At 57.4% G+C, this 19044-nt stretch overlaps 1 protein-coding gene across 3 annotated transcripts in view; it reads right to left on the bottom strand.

Annotated features, from left to right (window-relative positions):
* Positions 1 to 18573, bottom strand: part of AGAP3 (ArfGAP with GTPase domain, ankyrin repeat and PH domain 3) — a gene marked incomplete at its 5' end in the record, with an annotated part of 52565 nt that extends 33992 nt beyond the window's left edge. For all 3 annotated transcript variants that reach the window (XM_080818922.1, XM_080818923.1, XM_080818925.1), the window contains one exon: positions 18243 to 18573. In XM_080818922.1, the coding sequence (XP_080675048.1) occupies positions 18243 to 18573 (331 nt within the window). The remainder of the gene's footprint in view (positions 1 to 18242) is intronic.
* Positions 18574 to 19044: the final 471 nt, after the last annotated feature.

The following is a 19044-nucleotide window of genomic DNA, read 5'->3' as shown; positions in this document are numbered from 1 at the left end:
AATCTTTAAAAAAAAAAAAGTAAGTGTTCTCTTAAAAAAAATTTTTTTTTTAAATTTTAAAAAACATTGTTCTCTTCCTTCGAAACTGAGCCAAGGAGAGGGGATGGTGCCTGGGTGGCTCAGTCGTTAAGCGTCTGCCTTCTGCTCAGGTCATGATCCCAGGGTTCTGGGATTGAGCCCGCATTGAGCTCCCTGCTCAGCAGGGAGCCTGCTTCTCCCTCTCCCACTCCCTCTGTGTGTGTTCCCTTCCTCGCTGTGTCTCTGTCAGATAAATAAATTAAATCCTTTAAAAAAAAAAAAAAAAAAAACAACTGAACCAAGGTCCAGGGTAAGTCCCATGAGCTAAAAATCTGCTTCTTCCAGTCCCACGGCTCCCAAAGGCAGTATGATCGCTTGTCTGCTTTCACCTTATTTTTCCAAAAGTAAGACATCTTAATAAAGGAAAGGGGCACCAGGATGGCGCTATTCACCAACTCTCAGTTTCAGCTCAGGTCTTGGGGTTGTGGAATCAAGCCCCCAATGAGCCCCGTGTGGGGCCCCGTGCACGGCCAGGAGTCTGCCTAAAGACTCTTTCCCTCTGCCCGCCCCCCACTCCCACAATCTCTCCATAAATAAATCCTTTTTTTTTTTAAGGATTTTATTTATTTATTTGACAGAGAGAGAGACAGCGAGAGAGGGAACACAAGCAGGGGGAGTGGGAGAGGGAGAAGCAGGCTTCCCACTGAGCAGGGAGCCAGGCGCGGGGCTCAATCCCAGGACCCTGGGATCATGACCTGAGCCAAAGGCAGAGGCTTAATGGACTGAGCCATCCAAGTGTCCCCATAAATAAATTCTTAAAAAAATAAATAAATAAAAAGAAAGATTCCATAAAGTATAATAATCGCTCTAATTCTGCTCCGCGACAGAGGAGCTCTGGAAAGCGAGAGAAGTGGTGCCCAGTGGCTGAGAGCCGGGGACGCGGGGGGCAAGCGCAGAGCCCCAGGAAAGGGGGATGAGGGCCAGTATGTGCTACAGCGGAGGGAAATAAAAAAGACTTGGGTAATTTGAGAGTCCAGTGAACAGAACAGACCCGAGAGTGTCTTAAGTCCTTACAGACTTTCAAAGCACAGCGGGTAACTACTTCCTCAGGCTCTGTGCCATTGCCAAGGCCATACCTGCCACTTCCTGGGGCTGGGGGTCCAGGGAGCTGGGGGCAGGGGGTCCCGCAAGGGCTCCGCGTCGAAGGAAGCCGAAGGCCTCTCCGGCAGGGCCTGGACACAGAGGCCACCTCCCTCTACCTCTGCCAGCTCAGCGGCTCTGGCCCCGACACTCGGCCCGTGCCCGCTGCCATCACGAAGCCCTGGGGGGCTCCCACGCCCTGCAGCCCCCCCAGGATCCCCAGTTCATCTTGTCTCTGCTGCAGAAGCTGATGTCTGATCTGCTCTCGCTCCTCTGGGGCCTGGGCTCCGGGGCACACACTGGCCATCCCTGAGGACAGCACAGCCACCTCTGGTGCCCTGTACAAGCAAGGCAGCAGCACACAGGAAACCGCCTATCCCCTCGGGGTGAGAGCCACTCACTGGCACAATCAGCCACACTCAGCAACTGATACACTGTGACCCACTGACTTTTGACAATAACGCTCCGAGAAAGTTAGGTAACTTCCCCCTAGATACAGACGTGAAAACTGAGGCATGGAGGCCAAACAGCCTAAGGTCACCAGCCAGTAAGTGGCTGCAGATGGCTTTCGAACCCAAGCTGTCTGGCTGCCCCGAGGACACAGGCTCAACCTGGGCCCAGAGCTTGTCCTGCATGGAGCCCCGACCCGTCTTCCTTTCTGGGTACGCGCGCTGGCAAAGACCAGCCTTGCCCTTCCTAGCAAGGGCCCTCCTTCCAAAAAGACACCCCCCCCCCCCCAGCTTCCTCCTTCCCCACCTTCCTAACAAACTCCTGGCCCTGTCCTGCCCCGAGTAAGAGAAGCTGATGCAGGATCTGCAGCCGCCCACCCCAGGGTGCCTACGAACACAAGACACTTAGGAAGGAGAAAACCAGCTCAGATGTTACTTCTGAAGGACAAAAGGGGGCTATCTGGGGTTGATGCTCCCTTGGCACGCCTCACTTTCATGCTGCGTAGACAGAGCCACAAAGAGGCCGGGCCAGCAAGTCGGGGGGAGGGGAGTCAGTGAGAACCTCCCTCCTGAGTGGAAGATGCTTCCCTTCCCTGGGGGACCACAAGCTTTCTGAGCCAAACGAATGTTGTCCTCCCCACCTGCCCTGCAGGGTCTCCACTGCCCAGAGTCCACCCACACCCGGTGGTGGGGTCTGAGCGCTAAGCCAGGCCACACGCAGAAGGGACATGGGGCCCCTCTGTGCACCCTCCTTACACCCCTCGGTGCCCAAAGGCTCTGCTTACCCACACCCCCTGTTCCCTCTGGAGCCTGAGACCTCAGCTCTCCAAGCCCCCCACCCTCATGGCCATGCTGAGCCTGCACAATGCAGGTCTGGGCCCCTGGGGAAGCCCATCAGCTGTGGAGTCTGTGTGGGGCAGGGGATGAACCAGGAGGCGGTTCGAGGCCTGTCGGATTTAAAGGACAGAAGAGGGGCGCCTGGGTGGCTCAGTCAGTGAAGGGGCTGCCTGGGGCTTCAGTCATGATCTCAGGGTCCTGGGATCGAGCCCCGCATCGGGTTCCCTGCTCAGCCAGAAGTCTACTTGTCCTTCTCCCTCTGTGCATTCACTCTCTTTCTCTCTGTCTCTAATAAATAAATAAGTAAAATCTTAAAAAAAAAAAAATAAGGCACAGGAGAAAGAAGATCAGAAAGTTCAACTACATAAACATAAAAAAAAAAAATCCAGAACAATTAAAAATGACAAGAACCCTAAGAAAAATAGAATTAAAGGGAAATCGAGAGGCGCCTGGGTGGCTCAGTCGGCTGAGTGTCTGCCTTCTGCTGGGGTCATGATCTCGTAGTCCTGAGACTGAGCCCCACCTTGGGCTCCCTGCCCAGCCAGGAGCCTGCTTCTCCCTTTCCCCGGCCACGCCCCCTGCTTGTGATCTCTCTCTCCCTCAAATAAATAAAATCCTTAAAAAAAAAAAAAAAGGAAACTGACGCCTGTAGGGAGGGCGGGAAAAGGCAGCTAGGTCAGTGGATTAGAATCACAAATGTTGCTTAAAAAACAAACAAACAGGGGCGCCTGAGTGGCTCAGTGGGTTGAGCCTCTGCCTTTGGCTCAGGTCCTGATCCCAGGGTCCTGGGATCCAGGCCCACGGGCTCTCTGCTCAGCGGGGAGCCTGCTCCCCCCACCCTTCTCTCTCTGCCTGCCGCTGCCTACTTATGATCTATCAAATAAATAAATTAAATCTTTAAAAACAAACAAACATAAAACATCCATGTCAGTAAAGAACGTACAAATGGCCAATACTAGGGGAAACCGCTCATTTTCATTCCATACTCGAGTAAATAGAAATTGAGAATGTGAATTCTGCTGCTCACTTTCCAAAGCCCTGCCAGTGGGCTGGGGTGCATGGCGGTCCTGGTGCGAGCACATGAGGCCGGGGCTCCACCAGCGGCTCAACAGGGGTGGGAGGGCGGTGGGGCCGGGGTGGGGGGCATGATGGGGAAGAGACGCTTGACAGCCAGAATCTGTGCCGCCGCGGGGACCACTGGACACAGAGGGAAGGACAGAGGCCTAAAGACGTCCAACGCTTCCAAACAAGTGACAGCAACACAAAATGCCAGGCAACAAGGAAACCAGGACTGCAACGACCGTCCCACGGCCACTTAACACAACGTCCGCAAAGCCTTTTCTACCTCACACAGGCGGCGGCGGCACTTCCGGTCTTTTTTTTTTTTTTAAGAAGCAAGACTGTATGGACCACGGGCCCATGTGCAAGGAACACATCCAAAGGAGGACAATGGCTGACTTGGGGTGGTTAGGAACAACAGTGATTTTTTTTTCTACTTCTGTTTTTCTGCAAATCGTCTCTTGTATTTACTGTGTTGTCTACGACGTGTACAGGGAGCACACGATTTCTGTAAAAAGAAAGTGAAATGGCAGCAGCAGAGCGCTGTCCCACCTGGGGGTGAGGGCCGCCCGCAGAAAGGACACGTGCGGCTCAGCCCCCAAAGCCCCGCTCTGCCCAGCGCCCAGCCCCCAACATCTGCAGCTGCTCTGGGGTCCCCGCGCTCTAACAAGGACTTGCGAGAGCCTTCCGACTCTGGGTGAGACACAAGATAGGAAAGTGGGTAGAACTAGTACATGTAATAAACGTACACGTTCCGTCTTTTTAAAATGTTGTTTTGGAGTATAAAACCACTTTCACAACACACCTAGGGAACTGCTTTTGGCCCCCTGGCACTTCCCCATGGGTGGAAGTTTCCAGAATGAGTGTCCAGTCTCCCCCAACCCGAAACAGAACTCAACCTCCAGCACTGCACCAAAATGCACCAGCCGCTCCCCACACGTTCACCTCTGTGCCCCTGTCCCGGCAACGTTCTCATTCACCCTGACTGGCCATCTCCAGAATGTTCCACAGTGCATACATTCCAACCTCATCCCACCATTCCCCGACTCCAGGGCATTCTGGTGGCTTTTTTTTTTTTTTTTTAAACCACCATTAGCGGCTTCTTTGTAAGGGGAAAAAGTAGAACAGCTGGGTTCAGAGACAGACAAATTTTGTGTGTTAATAGATAGCGTCCAAGGGCTTCTCCTTCGTGGGCCCCAAGTCACAGCAGCCCAGGGGGGCAGGCCAACACCGGCCCTCACACCAGCATTGAGAGTTGTGTGTTTGCCTCCTGCCACGGGACAGGGGAGCCCAGGACCTGTTCTTCTGATGGGAGTCCCTGATTACTCCTGAGGTTAATTTTAAGCATCTTTTCATGACCACCACCAACATGCACTTCCCCTTCTCTGAACTATCTTTCTGGTCCTCTGCTCTGCCCGTTTCCCTCTGGAATTGAAAACATCTTCCTGGGACGCCTGGGTGGCTCAGTTGGTTAAGCGGCTGCCTTCGGCTCAGGTCATGATCCCAGCGTCCTGGGATCGAGTCCCACATCGGGCTCCTTGCTCGGCAGGGAGCCTGCTTCTCCCTCTGCCTCTGCCTACCACTCTGTCTGCCTGTGCTCGCTCTCTCTCTCTCTCTAACAAATAAATAAATTAAAAAAATTTAAAAAAAAAAAAAAAAAAAAAAAAAAAAAAAGAAAACATCTTCCTCTTCCCAGTTTGCAGGAACTCGATCACAGGCATCTTAAGCATTTCACTAGCATATGTACATGGCAAGCAAATTCTCCTACTCTATTCCACAGAAATGTAATTAAATCTGTTAATATTGTAATTGATTATATTAGAGCATCTGAGCAACAACAACAAAAATCCGTGAGACCAGACCAAGGGTGGGCTGGGGTGAAGCTAACGCCCAGGAAGGACACCAGCTGGGACTCACAGAGGGAACACGCACCTGAGAAAATCAGCACGTGGCCACCCCAGGCACGGCCGGCTGATGCATGCAGACCCCCGCCCCCCAGCAAGGGGAGGGTCCCTGGCAGCAGCTGACTTCCCTGGTGCCCAAGCAACAGCCCACAGATCACTTAGCAACCACCAAGTGGGAGGAAATGGACCTTCCAGACGTCAGCTCCTGAACAGCACAAGCGGCAGGGCCAGATGTGACACGACGGGGGGTAATCCTGTCAAAAGGGTTTAACCTGGATCTCATCCACGCCTCGCCCTCACTCCAGGTCCCGGGCAGCTCCGGGAGCAGAGGGAGAACTTCAAGACGGCCAGGCAGCAAGAGCATCCGAACGCGGGGCACGGACCTTCTCCAAGAAATCTGGCCTAGCCTCATCCCATCCTGATTTGGAAAGACCAAAAGGGCATATAAGGTATTTGGGGGAAAAACCAAGGAAATGTGCTTATGGGTGAGCTCTGAAATGGCGTCAGAGGGTTCCTGTCAAGCCTCTCGGGTGTGACAGTGGTGTTCTGTTTCCTGCCAGAACGTGCCTGCGCCGGGAGAAGGCAGCTCAAGCCTCGGCAGAAGGGCCACGCTGCGTGCAGCTGCCGACCGCGCCCACCACCAGAAGGAATGGGAGAGGAAGGAGCAAACGCCTTCCGAGCTGGTGGTTTCTTCCAAAATAAAAAGCTGGGGAGAAAATCCGTCACGTCTTCTCCTCTATAAATTCTGGGTTTCCTATCTGGCTTAAGGGAACCCTTCATAGCCCCAGAATCTCTTGAGACAATATTCTTTGAATCTTCTCCTGTATTTGATTTTTTTTTTTTTTTTAAGATTTGCATTTACTTATTTGAGAGAGTGAGCAAGAGAGAGAGAGAGCACGAAGGGAGGGAGGAGCACAGGGGGAGGGAGACGCAGGCTCCCCGCTGAGCAGGGAGCCCAACTACGAGCACACAGGGCTCGATCCCAGGACCCTAAGATCATGACCTGAACGGAAGGCAGACGCTTCACCGACTGAGCCACCCAGGCACCCCTGAAAGCTGTTTCACGGCGCAGCAGCATCTGCGGGCTGAGACCAAACTTTCTGGATCCTGTCCTGCCTCCGCCCCTAAAAGCATGCAGCCCTGAGCACATCCCTTTGCATCTCTGTTCCCCATCTGCCGGACGAAGAGGCACGCAGGGTAGTGGCCGCACGTAAGGAGCTCCCGCAGGAAGTGAATCTGGTTAGTCGCGCTCTTTGCGAGATCCCAGATCCGATCCCGCCACCCTTCACTGAGAACCCCGCCACCCCCCCAACCCGCACCCGCTGCAAGAGCTGTCAATCTTGCCACATTTGCAGCACAAACACCAAGTACTGCCGAGTGGGGTGGCACATGTGAGTGGTTTAAAAACACGCTACGCCAGCAATTTTCATAATAAAATCACTATTCCAGTAAAACAGAGTCTCGCACTGCCGATCAAAGCCGCAGGGCTGCCGGGTCACCGGGCTCGCCGTCCGGCGCCACCAGCTCGCGGTGCAGAAGCCGCTTACCACCGAGGATGCCGCCTATCTTAGACGCGATGCTGAGTTTTCTCTGGTGCAGGATGCATGAACATCTGAGGCTCCCGAGATGAGGGAAGGCCTCGCCCTCAAGGCCTGAGCCACGGTCCCCTGTCCAGCCACCCGCAGCAAGGGTTACCCGGGGTGGGCCAGTCCCTGGCTACATCTCAACCAGTCACTGGCTCCTCGGCCACCTCCCCTGCCCTCCCGGGGGCCCGATGGACGGAGGGCCACTTCCATGCTTCCCAGGGAGGTTTCCTCAGAGCACAGGGTCCCTCTTCCGACCTGAGCCAGCTGACCCGTCAGCAGCACACACCAAGAAGCAGGACACCCGTGTTTTCAATGATTTCCCACCTCTGACCCCCTGGGGAGGAATGTGAACTCCAAGAGGGAGGACAGAGAACCAGGCACCCCTCCAACCTCCTGCCATCCCTCCACGCAAGTCTGCAGCCCAGGAGCAAGGCGGCTGAAAGTCCGCCTTGCAAAGACTCAAGTGGGAGGCCCTGCCCTACTCTCCTGCCAGTGAGAAGACACAAGGCCTCGTGACAACAGCTGGCCCCCACCCTAAATGGCCTCCCGACTTCCAGCCCTGCTCCCGGGGAGCGGGGCTGCTGTCAGAGGGCTGATGGCCCACAGCTCTACCTGCCCCCTGCTCCTCAGACCGGCGAGTGGCCCACCAGGCTGGGACCCCGGAGCAGGACAGTGCACGGTCATACAGGCAGAAGGGTGCCAGAAGGACCTCCTGTGCCCAACAGGGCACGTGGGCTGGGTACCGAGCAGGAAGGCCTCCTGGTTGTTGGTCAAGCATTCTCTGAGGCCGGGGGGCCTGCGCAAGACGGGCTCAGGGTTCCGTGTCCACAGGGGACGCGGCGAGTGAAGAAGATAGCAGCTGGGGTGAGAACACTGAATGCTCCAGGCCCCGTGATGGACGAAACTGGAAAAGGGGGCCTCGGAGCTGGACGGACCAGCCTCTGTCAGGCTGTCTTCTCTAGGACAGTAACAAACCCCTGGAGGGACCCCTGTGCCACTCGGGAGCCAGGAAATGACAAGAGAGCATTTCGACACGGGTTCGGGACAGGGTCTCTATCCCAAAGGTGCCAAGGGTGGGGGAGAACGAGAGATCTACAAGATGATGGTTTCTGTCTTCTCAGGTTGGCTGAGGGGACTTGAAGATGTCCCATCGAAGACATCACGAGGGACTGCCCAGCCTCACCTCTGAGCAGACAAGGCGAGAAAAGCCGCCTTACTGCGCAGTAGGGACGTGGGCTGAGACACAGCAAGAAGCCAGCCCAGAGCTGCTGGCTGAAGGGGGGCTTTATTCTCTGCCGCCTGTCTCCCACAGTATGCACACATTTACAACCTCTCTGCTACGATACAAATATGGATCCCGCTATTATATATACATACAACTCAGCAGAAATCAAGGGCAAAACATAAACCAAAAATCCCTACAAAACAGCCCCTGCCTCAAATGCCAGGACGCGGTGAAAAGACTGTTGTGACATTTGCTGGTTACACGCATCTCAGCACCACTGCCATGGGTCACGGTTGAAGGGGATCGATCACGCAGCCCACCGCCCCTGGTGCGCTGGAAGGAGGTCACCACGATGCAAAAAAAAAAAAAAAAAAGCCTACCCAGTGACCTTGAACCCTCCCGTCCTGCACAGCTCGAGGACTGGGCACACTGTTCTCCCCACTGTGCACTGTGGTCTGAGCCACGCGGTCAGCACCCTGTCCCCGGACTGTGTGCACCCCCCAAGCCAGCAGTCCGGGCGACCTCGTGGCAGGCTGAGACACAGACGGCCAGCCAGCCCCCAGACCATGCTGTTCACACGAGTCCTGACCACCGACAGCTCACCCGCCTGCACGTCCACTCCTGGGCAGGGCCACCAGCCCAGAGCGCGCGGGCCCATCCCACCCATCCCGCAGCAGAGGGAAGGAGCCGGCCATGCCTTTCCCTGCCCGCCTTTCTTCCCTTACCCGGAATTCAGGATCACCCTCTGGCTGGCAACAGGGAGGCCTGGGCCTGCACCGAAGCAAGCCACACAGACAAGGCCCCCGCCTGCGAGGGGCCATGACACACGCGTTCATCTTGCAAGAAGGGGGCCTGGGCTCACACCCCACCTTCCATCCTGGGGCAGAACCGCATGAATGCGGCTCCCAAGTGTGGAGCGTGAGAACCCCGTGGCTGAAGCAGGTTTTGCGGGGGCGCCCTCTTCACGTCAGTGGTCTTCGGGTTTTCAGAAAACACACCGCCACGGAAAGCTACTGCAGAATCAGTCCCTTCTCCACCATCCGTCTGCAATCAATCACGGCGGCCGAGCGGGTGCGCGGCTGGCGCACGCCTGTAGCCCGGCTCATGGAGAACAGCCGGGCCTGCAGGAAAGGCCCGTTACAAGGATTACTTTTTAAAAATTTTATTTATTTACTTGAAAGAGATCAAGAGAGCACACGGGCAGAAGGAGAAGCAGGCTCCCCGCCGAGGAGGGAGCCCGATGCGGGACTCCATCCCAGGACCCCGGGGTCAGGAGCTGAGCCAAAGGCAGACGCTTCACCGACTGAGCCACCCAGGTGCCCCAAGGCACGTTATTATTAATCAATACTTGAGAAAGCGAAGTCAAAAAGGATGCACTTTTGTATTCACTTGTTACGACAAACAGGTATTCTTTGGTCTATCACGGGCTAAAATTAGAGCTGTTCTCCGCGGCATACGAGGGCCCCACAGCTACTGGGCGCTGGAGGCTCAGCCCAACCCTCGCAGCGGTGCTGCGGGCGGAGCTCGAAGGCAGAGTGAGAAGAGAGTGTTAAAAACCCATTAATAACTTCCCATATTGATTGCACGTGGAAATGATGACATTTCAGGTACACTGGCTTAAAGAAAATACAGTATTAAAACTCACTTCATTTCCTTTTTTTTTTTTTTTTTAACCTTTCTTAATACTGCTACTTGAAAATTTAAGGGACGCCTCCGAAACCGGACAGTGCGGGACTGAGTCAGCAGGCAAACCATCAAGTAAAGGCAATGCTGGTTGGCCCATGGGACACTCCTTGGGACAAGCTGTGGTCCGGAGTCTGGGCCCATCCGCCGGAACCTAAGACAAATCCTGAGGTGGCTCCTCGCCCCGCCAGGCTGTACCAACTTAACCAAACTCTGCCAGCGCGGATTCTAAGTGCCACTGGAGGGGCCACAGGCCACAGGGACTGTGCAAGGTACACACACTCTCCTGCCCTCAGTCCCCACGCCCACCCTGCGAAGTCAGCGACCAGCACCTGGCATATGAGGGACGGGCCAGGACCCAGCACAGGACAGGCACTTCCGAGGGAATGACAACCACCTAAAAGCTCCAGGTGCGCCCGCCGGCTTCATTCTCACACCTGCATAAGGGAATGGGCGCTTGCTCACCTCATTTTGGCAACAAAGAAGCCAAGACACAGGGCGATTCAGGGACTCGCCGCAGGTCACACAGCCACCAACTGGTAAGTCGGAATTCGAATCTAGGCAGCGCGATCCCAGAACCAGGTTCCGTAACCATCACCCTGACAGACGAGGAAGGATGCCCAGCATTCGCTCCACCACATCACCCGATGTAAAGCAATCTAGAATAGTCTAGAAGCCATCAGCAAGCAGAGGAGTGCTTGGGAACAACTAAAAGGCACCAAAGCTTCACAACTGTTCACATCAAAAGCTCCAGAGCCTTCACACAGGGCCTGATTCACCAAAAATCCTCAGGGCACAGAAGGCCACCAGCCCCTCGCTGGGAGGCAGCAGAGGGAGTGGGGGGAGCCCCGAGTGGGGTCCTCGATCTCCCAGCCTCGCCTGCCCCACGGTGCACACAGACAAACACACTCCAAGGGGCCGGGACCGGCCCGAATCCCACTCTCCAGGCTGGGGCTCTGGGTTTGCAAGCCATCAAAACATCAAATTAAAAGGCAAAAGAGAAAGTGGCGTAGGTGGGCACACCAACGGTGGCAAGGAGGGGTGCCGACAGACAAGAAAGAGAAAGAAAAACACCCACCGTAAACAAGCACAGAAAACAGCACAGACATATCCCTCCGAAACCGCGTGTCACGGGGTCGCTCTTCTCGGTGCCCAGATGTGCCTGGTCAGCTCCGCTGGGGGTCTGCCCCCCCCCAGCACTGCCTGAGGGTCCCCAGGCCATGGCTTCCCGCCAACAGATGGGAAAAATTCACATTAAGAGATTAAAACTATCTTACATGCCACGGGAAAAGAATAACAAACCAAAAGGAAAATGAATAAAAGACATGAACAGGATTTTTTAAAAATGCAAATGACCAAAATCATTTTAATGTTGACTATCACTAGTCACCAAACCAAAACAAAATAAAACAACAAGGAAAAAGGGGCGCCTGGGTGGCTCAGTGGGTAAAGCCTCTGCCTTGGGCTCCGGTCATGATCTCAGGGTCCTTGGATCGAGCCCCGAGTCAGGCTCTCTGCGCTTCCCCGTCTCTCTCTCTCTGCCTGCCTCTCTGCCTACTTGTGATCTCTTTCTCTCTCTGTGTCAAATAAATAATAAAATCTTAAAAAAAAAATTTAAAAAAACAAAAAAAAGTATCTTTAAAAGGCACCCTGCAGCCTTTCATTTTCTTGTGCATTTTTTTTTAAAGATTTTATGTCTTTATTTGACAGAGACAGAGAGAGTGCATGCAGCAGAGGGAGAAGCAGACTCCCTGCCCCACCGAGTAGGGAGTCTGACACGGGGCTCAATCCCAGGACCCTAAGATCATGACCTGAGCTGAAGGCAGACGCTTAACCCACTGAGCCACCCAGGCACCCCTGCAGCCTTTTAAAACAGCGGCAGGCGCTCCTGTGTGCTTGTTCCATGCCAGGTCCCGCCGTGAGCCCCTCCAGGCACACCCTCGGCAAGCCTTATGGGGCACCACCCTGCGGGGAGGTTCCGTTATTTACCCCTGTGTCTCCCAAACGCCCAGATCTCACCCAGAGGAGCTCTGCGGTCACCAGCTCCCTGAGGGGAGCCGGGCAGCACCGGTCAAGAGCAGCGTGCAGGAAGTCAGGCTCGGCATGCTCTGCTGGGAGCCTGCATGGCAGACAGGCTGCCCCCGACGCCAGAGAACCAAGACTGAGGTGGTCCAAGGCCCGTGTGTGGAGTCACGGCAAGCTGCACAGATACAAGAGAATGCAAGTCTCGAAAGAAGACAGGTCAGGGAGCCTGGGTGGCTCAGTGGGTTAAGCCTCTGCCTTCGGCTCAGGTCATGATCTCAGGGTCCTAGGATCGAGTCCCGCATCGGGCTCTCTGCTCGGCGGGGAGCCTGCTTCCCCCTCTCTCTCTGCCTGCCTCTCTGCCTACTTGTGACCTCTATCAAATAAATAAATAAAATATATTTTAAAAAATAATAGTAAAAAGAAGACAGGTCAAGCACCCGGTGACCTGCCAGTCGCAGCCTGGCAGGAACAAGAACCCCGGTCTCCTAGTTCCCCCACAGGGTGCTACCAGACGAGATGGACGCAGAGCCTCCCGTTCTCCCTGCGGGGTGTTTTCCTCCAAAATCCCCCCTTTGCCGGGAAATGCCAATGACAGCAAATCAATCACAGAGTCACTGGCAGCAGATAAGCGACAGCAGAACACAGACCCGCGGACCCGGACTGGGCAGCCGGCAGCACGTACCTCTGGGCACATTCCTTCTACTTCCTTCTCCATCTGAATTTGCTATCATAAGCATGCATTACTTTTGCCATTTCCACATCTATTTAAATGTTTTAAGTATATTCTGTGCTGCTCAGGGAGGGGAGAGACCCGTCCCTGAGCCACCATCTGACGGGGGACTCAAGACATCAGAAGATTACAGCAGAAAAAAACTTAGTCACCCTAAGTTCTCTTTAAGTTGTATTCTAAGCGTCCACAGGTTGAACTGAAGGTCCAAAAGCTTCCCTGAGAGGCACCTTAGGGGGGCTGATGGGCATCCGGTCTGACCCAGCAAAGCTCATCCATCCGTGTGTCCACCCATCTGTCCGTCCAAGTCCACAGGGGAGGCACCGGCTGTGCAGCTGGAAAACCAGCTCCCGCTGCTCCGAGCTACTCAATCTAAGGCCCAGGCTTTGCAAAATAGGGAAGAGACCCGCATACCTAGAAAGAGACCCGCCACATGTTGCAAAGGCCTTATGACAACATCCAGCAGGCAGGCTGGACAACGCTAAGCCATGGGACACGGTACCAGCCAATGTGTACATCCTTGATCAGGTGCTCCAGCCCGCCACCCTCTCCTACTTCCATCACCCTAGGGCTCAGCCCCATATCCCAAAATCACCTTCCCTTTACCCCTCGGCCTGCAAGTCAGCAAAGGGTCAGAAGGCAAGCAATTCCGGTTAAACCAATTTCAAGTTACCTGCATATTAAAAAGAGAAGGTGAGCCTAAGGTCCCTGGCTGGGGGTTCCAGTGATGCCGAATAAGGACACGGGAGTTCTCAGGGCCCCACATCTGCCCCTCTCCTCTAAGCCTGCTTTTCCAGAAGGGTATCTTTGTTCCCTCCACTCCTGAGGTTCCGAGGTCACGGACTCCCTGCCAGCCCGTAGGGTAGGCTCACATGCAAAGGCGGTGTGGACACTACGGACTTGCGCATCGGCTTCCCCTCCCACCTGCTCCCCCCGCGGCCACTGCTCCCTCTGCCGCTCAACCCCCACACCCCGAAGCCTCAAGAGCCTGCTCTCCACCGCACCTGCCCTAATGCTCCTACCTCAACCCTCACACGCCTGCCCAGCTCCTGCAGGATTCTGCACTGCCGTAAGTGCTCTCCTGGAGCACGGTGGGGTGTAAATAAATCAACACAGGACAAAGCATGAAAAACTCCCCAGCCAGGGTCCTCTGGCCTGTCCCCCCGGACTCTGTGCCCCAGGCGTGCAGACCAGCCTGCTGTTCCTCGAACACGCCACCGTACGCTCTCCCTCCCCTGCTGCCCCTGCAAGGCTGCTCTGCCCTGGGAGCCCCATGCCTGGCGCACACATTCAACTGAGAAAGAAAAGGTAGAGGAAAGTCAGTGAGCCGAGCTACAGGATGCTTAGGAGCAACGACTGTCTTCTTTGTAGGGGGTCTTCCTCCAGGCAGAGAGCAGCAGCTCAGTGACAGAGGACAGCTTGGAAGAGGGCAGAATGAGCCACCTCTCTGCCTCCGGAAGTTCTACAGCCCGGGGAGGTGGTCTTTCCATTCCTCTCCTGCAACCCTGAAGAAAGGGGTCTGGAGGCCCCTGGGTTTCTTAAAATCTGGGCTTTATTCCCACCACTTACAGTCCCCACTCCAGCACCTTCTCCGGGCTGCTCCGTTCAGCCTGCGGTCCAGAGCGCCCGTGTGGCCCCCTCCTCTGCCTCCTCCCGGCCTTCCACTGTGCTCCATGCAACTGGGCCACACAGTAGGAGCTAAATAAATGTATCTGGAACAAATGTGGCTTTCCCCGGCCACTAGCACCCACACAGATACCCTCCTTTTCAAAATTCCTAGAGCGCTTCCGTGCCAAGTCCTACTTAAGCCTCCGGGCCCCCACCAGACACTCATTCCCGCAGCTAACTAATCACCCGCACGCCCGGGTAAGTGACAAACCCAGATCCCTGGGCCCCCATCTCAAACCTACTGAATCAGATCGCTTGCGGGCAGCACCCGAAACGTGTACTTCGGCAAGTCCCCCAGGTGGGTGTTACCACCGGGCTGGGGACCCGCTACCCCGAGGAAGAGGCAGAGGCCAACGGAGCCCAGAACAGAGCTTCCCTGTCTCCGAAACGGCTGCAATTGCTCTCCACCTGTGTCACAGCATTCAAAGGGCGCTGCCGGGGCCGTGTCACTGGACACAGAGGAAGCGGGACGAACTCGAGCCCCAGGCAGGCCTGCGAGGGAGACTCGCTGCTGAGGCGGGCACCCCCTGCCCGCTCCCTCCAAGCCCTACCCAGCATGCCCTGCCCACAGCTCAGGGGCACGATCCCTCTCTAGCCTTGGCTTGAACCCACCAGGAAAACCTGCACCTGCTGACCTCCCTCGGTCCCAGGGAGTACCAGAGCCCCGCGCCCTGGCGGCCGGCCAGCAGAGCCTAAGGAAGCCTTCGAAGAGTGACGTGCTGTTGGAACGCTCAGAGGCACTCCATTGTTTAGAAAAAAAATCTTGAGAGGAAAACAAAGGGGACAGCAACAAGTCACCAGCTGACCAAGCCCAGTTCCTGCCCAAGGAGCGGCCACACGGCACCGGAGGCCACAGTGCACTTCCCGGGCCTGCCCGTGGGCCTGCAGGGCCCACCCCTGCTCGAACTCTGGGACCCCGAGGTTGCTCCTCCCAACAACTCATCCTGGCTCCTGGCTCACTTGGCCCGGGTGTCTGCAGGCCCCACGTGCCCAGGCTGTCCCCCAGCTGGCCCGAGGCCCAGTTCCTCTGCAGCCCTCTTTCTAGGACATAGCCGAGAGACCCAAGCAAGTGTGATGCGCTCCCTTCCCCGCGGACTGCTGCCTGAGGCCCGGCACGATCCTTCCTTTCTCCGAGCCTCCGTTTCCCCACCCAGGGAGGTGAGACTGGCTTGGAGGCTCTGCCCGCGGTTCAGTCTTCTATCCCTCTACCCCACCTCCTAGTTACACTTCTTTTATTCCATAGAACTACAGGATGAACACCTTTTCTCCTTCCTTGGCCTTTGGTGGAAAAGGAACATTTCAGAAACAGTCTTGTCCCGCCTCAAACCCTGTCCTGAAACAGGACAGCTGAATGTTCCTCTGCTTCCTCCCACCCTGGTCACAGGGTTAGAGGTGACTGAAGGAAGCAGGGAGAAGACAGGAGAGCATGGTGTCATCACGTTCCCTCGGTCCCAAATGGATTCTGACGGCGTCTCCTAGGTCACCTTCAGAGCTGGGACAAATAAATCCTTCACCTAAGTATTACCGGAGTGAGGCGGAAGCTTATTATACACTAGGAAAATGTCATCCCTTCCCGCTAAGAGGCTCGGCCCTCGTAAACACAGACGGGCCTCCCCTAGCTACAGATGTGTTATATAACACGCGGACCCAGGTCCGCTGGGCCCTGGCAGGGGGGCTCAGTCAGGTTCACGGGGAGGAGGGAAACGCATCCAAGAAGCTGTTCCCCTCCCTCCCCCAAGAAGGTGCTCTGCTACAGGAAGGGTATAGGGAGAAATTGGAGAAGGAGTTTTCTGGGTTGGTTTTTTTGGGTTTTTTGCTGCCTGCCTAGAGCTGGGTGACAAAAGTAGGGAAGCAGGGGTTAGGTGGGCACTAAAGTTCTAGGAGAGAGGCTGGGAGAAGAGGGAGAAGCAGGAAGAAAGAGGTGGGAGGCCCTGCCAAGAAAGAGCAGGGAAGCAGGGATCAGGAGAGCTGAGAACGGATGTGTGAGGAGCAGCTGGGCCTGGTGACAATGAGACATCGGGTCCCAGGATTCACGATGGTGATACCAAGCTTCCAGGCTAAGCAGACGGAACATGAGGTACTTCCAAACCGCAATGGGGAAGTTGGTCACGGGGGAGGGCTCTAAGAGGGGAAATTCTGCCTGTCATGTTGAATTCAAGACTGGGATGAAAACTCAGTGCATCCCGGGAACCGTGGCCTTCATGTCACAGAAGATGCACAGCCAGAGGCCCCCTGAGCTGGGGTGTGTTGTGGGGCGGTGGGGGGGGGGGTGCGCGAGGCGGTCACAGGTCAGTGTTAAGGAAGTTGAAGCTAGACGGGAATCCAGCTGATTCCTGCCCCTCCCTGCTGGGGGTGGGGGGTGTGCTCTGCAGCAGATGTCTTTCTTCCCTCCGTCCCTTCTGTGACTATCCCACGAACTCTCTTCACCAAAAGGAGCGGGGGGTATCTAGAGCCGATGGGGAACTTTTGCTTCCTTGGAAGGGCAGTGAAGCCACAAGGAATGGCCACTCTCCCTGCCCCACCCGCTTCAGATCTAGGAGAAAAATCCGGTCTCCTCTCTTTGGGGCCCTGGGCTCGCACAATGCCATCTCCTGGTCCCCAGCTGCAACGGTGATTCAGGCCATTTACTCAGATCCATGTTAATGAGTTTTTCCTGTCGCCTAATTAGTTCACAGTGAACTCAGCCTTGAGAGGAAAGAGGTAAGAGAGGACTGGGGAAAGGACAGAGGAAGTCAGACTGGAACATTCCGAGAGCTCTAAACGGGTCCTCTAATCCCAAAACACTGAATGCTCCTTCCCCGGCTAGCGGGACGGGAGTTTTCAGGTGAGGGAGCCCCCAGAGCCTCACAGAAGATGATGAAAACGTGGCCCTAACTGTGAGGCCCAAAAAGTGGACAGGCCCCTGCCCACAACTCCATGTCGTCACCCAAAAACCCCTGCAGTTTCCCCTGCATTTCCACTATAACGGAACCCACCACCTGCCGGTGGGCGTTCTCCTCCAAATGGAGCCAGACAGGAAGCAGGTGACCCAGGGTGAGGCCCGTCTGCCCCTTGGGCTCTCAAAGGTCATGGTGCCACCAGGCTGTCCGTGGGTGCTGCGGGTCCCCACCACATCAGGGGTGCGGGATATGTGCCGGCAGCGTGCACCCACTTCTCTGCCCCCCTTGGCAGCCAAAGTCCTGGGCCCAAGAGCCTAGAGAAAGGAGCGCTGGGCAGGGCAGTGGGCCGGGGTTCAGACATTTGACGCCCGAACCGTGTCCATGGAGGTCGGTCAGCTCCCCGCAGCCCCGCGCCCGCCTCCCGAGCGGTTCCCGGGTGCGCGTGGGACCCGGCGAAGGCGCGGATGTACCGGCCGGCGCCTCCCACGCGGTCGCGCCGCCGGAGCCCCACGCCAGGCCCGGCCCGCGCCCGCCTGGCAGCGGCAGCGTAGGGGGTGTGCTTCGGGAAAGAGCGCCGCGGCGAGCGCCACCCTCCGGGGCCCGCAGGCGCTGGGCCCGGGAAGGCTGCCATCCACTAACGGGAGGCTCGATCCCCCGCCCCGCCGCGGGGCAGGGCCGGGACAGCGGCCCCACCTCCCCGCCCGCCGAGGCCCTCCGCTGCGCCCACCTTCCCTCGCCAGGCCTGGCCAGCTCTGGCCCCAGGCCCCCGGACCTCTGCGGCTCTGAGCGCACCTGTCCCGGGAGCGACACCACCCTCGCGCCCTAGAGCACTAAGAGCAGAAAACGTGTCGCCTGGCACGGGACCGGCCCCGAGCCCCGGTGTCCCCGGACGAGATACAGCGAAGCCTGGACGACCGCTTTGCAGAGCCGGCTATCAGCACACCGCGTGGCCGGGATCTCAGGCGCGAGGACCCCAGACAGGGAGAGCGTGGCCGAGCCGGGCCACCGCGCCCCATCTCCCGCAGACCCCGGCTCCGCTCACCCTCGATGGAGATGACGTGCTCCCGGATCTGGTTCTGCAGCGCCAAGTCCTCGATGCGCTCGATCAGGTCGTAGATGGCGTAGATATTGGGATGCACGGATTCGAAGCGTTGGATCTCGGCCCGGATGGCTGCCGAGTTGGAGAGCGCGAACTGCTGGGGGGGCCCGCCGGCCAGCTGCTGCGAGGGGCCGCCTCCGCCCCCGGCCCCCGGCCCCGCGCCGCCGAACTGCCCGCCGCCCCCCGCGCCGCCGCCGCCGCCGCCGCCGCCCCCCGGCGCCGCCAGGCTCGGCTGCTGCTGCGGGCTCTGCCCCCCGCCCGCCTGGAAGTTCATGGCTCTGGAGCCGCGGGGCCCGAGACGGGCCCAGCCGGGGCCCGGGGCGGCGCTGCGGCGGCGGCGGTGGCGGGCGGGCGCGCGGGGCTGGCGGGGCCGGGACTACGGAGCCGGCGGCGCGGGGCTAGCGCATGAGGCTGGAGGCCGGGGGCCGAGGCCGGGAGGCGCCGCCGCGCACGCTGTGGCCGCCGCTGCAGGGCGCTTCTCGGCGCCGCGATCCCGCTGCCTCGGTGAAGCCTCCAGCGGCAACAACAACGGGACCGGGAGCGCGCGGCCCGGGCCCTCCCCCCGCGTCATGCGCACGCACCGCCGCCCCCGCCAGCTCCGGCACACGCAGCCCGAGCCCCCCTCCCCGCCGCCCCCGCCCCTCCTGCGCGCCGGCCCCAGCGCCCCCGCCCCTCGCTCGCTCGCTGGCTCTGCAGCCTCCACCCCCCAAGCCGCGCGCTCCAGCCCCGGCGCCCGAGCCCCTCC

This window comes from Martes martes (assembly GCF_963455335.1).
Source record: "Martes martes genome assembly, chromosome: 11".
Taxonomy (NCBI): Eukaryota; Metazoa; Chordata; class Mammalia; order Carnivora; family Mustelidae; genus Martes; species Martes martes.
The sequence above is the reverse complement of the archived record's forward strand: the minus strand, read 5'-3'. Positions and strand labels throughout refer to the sequence as shown.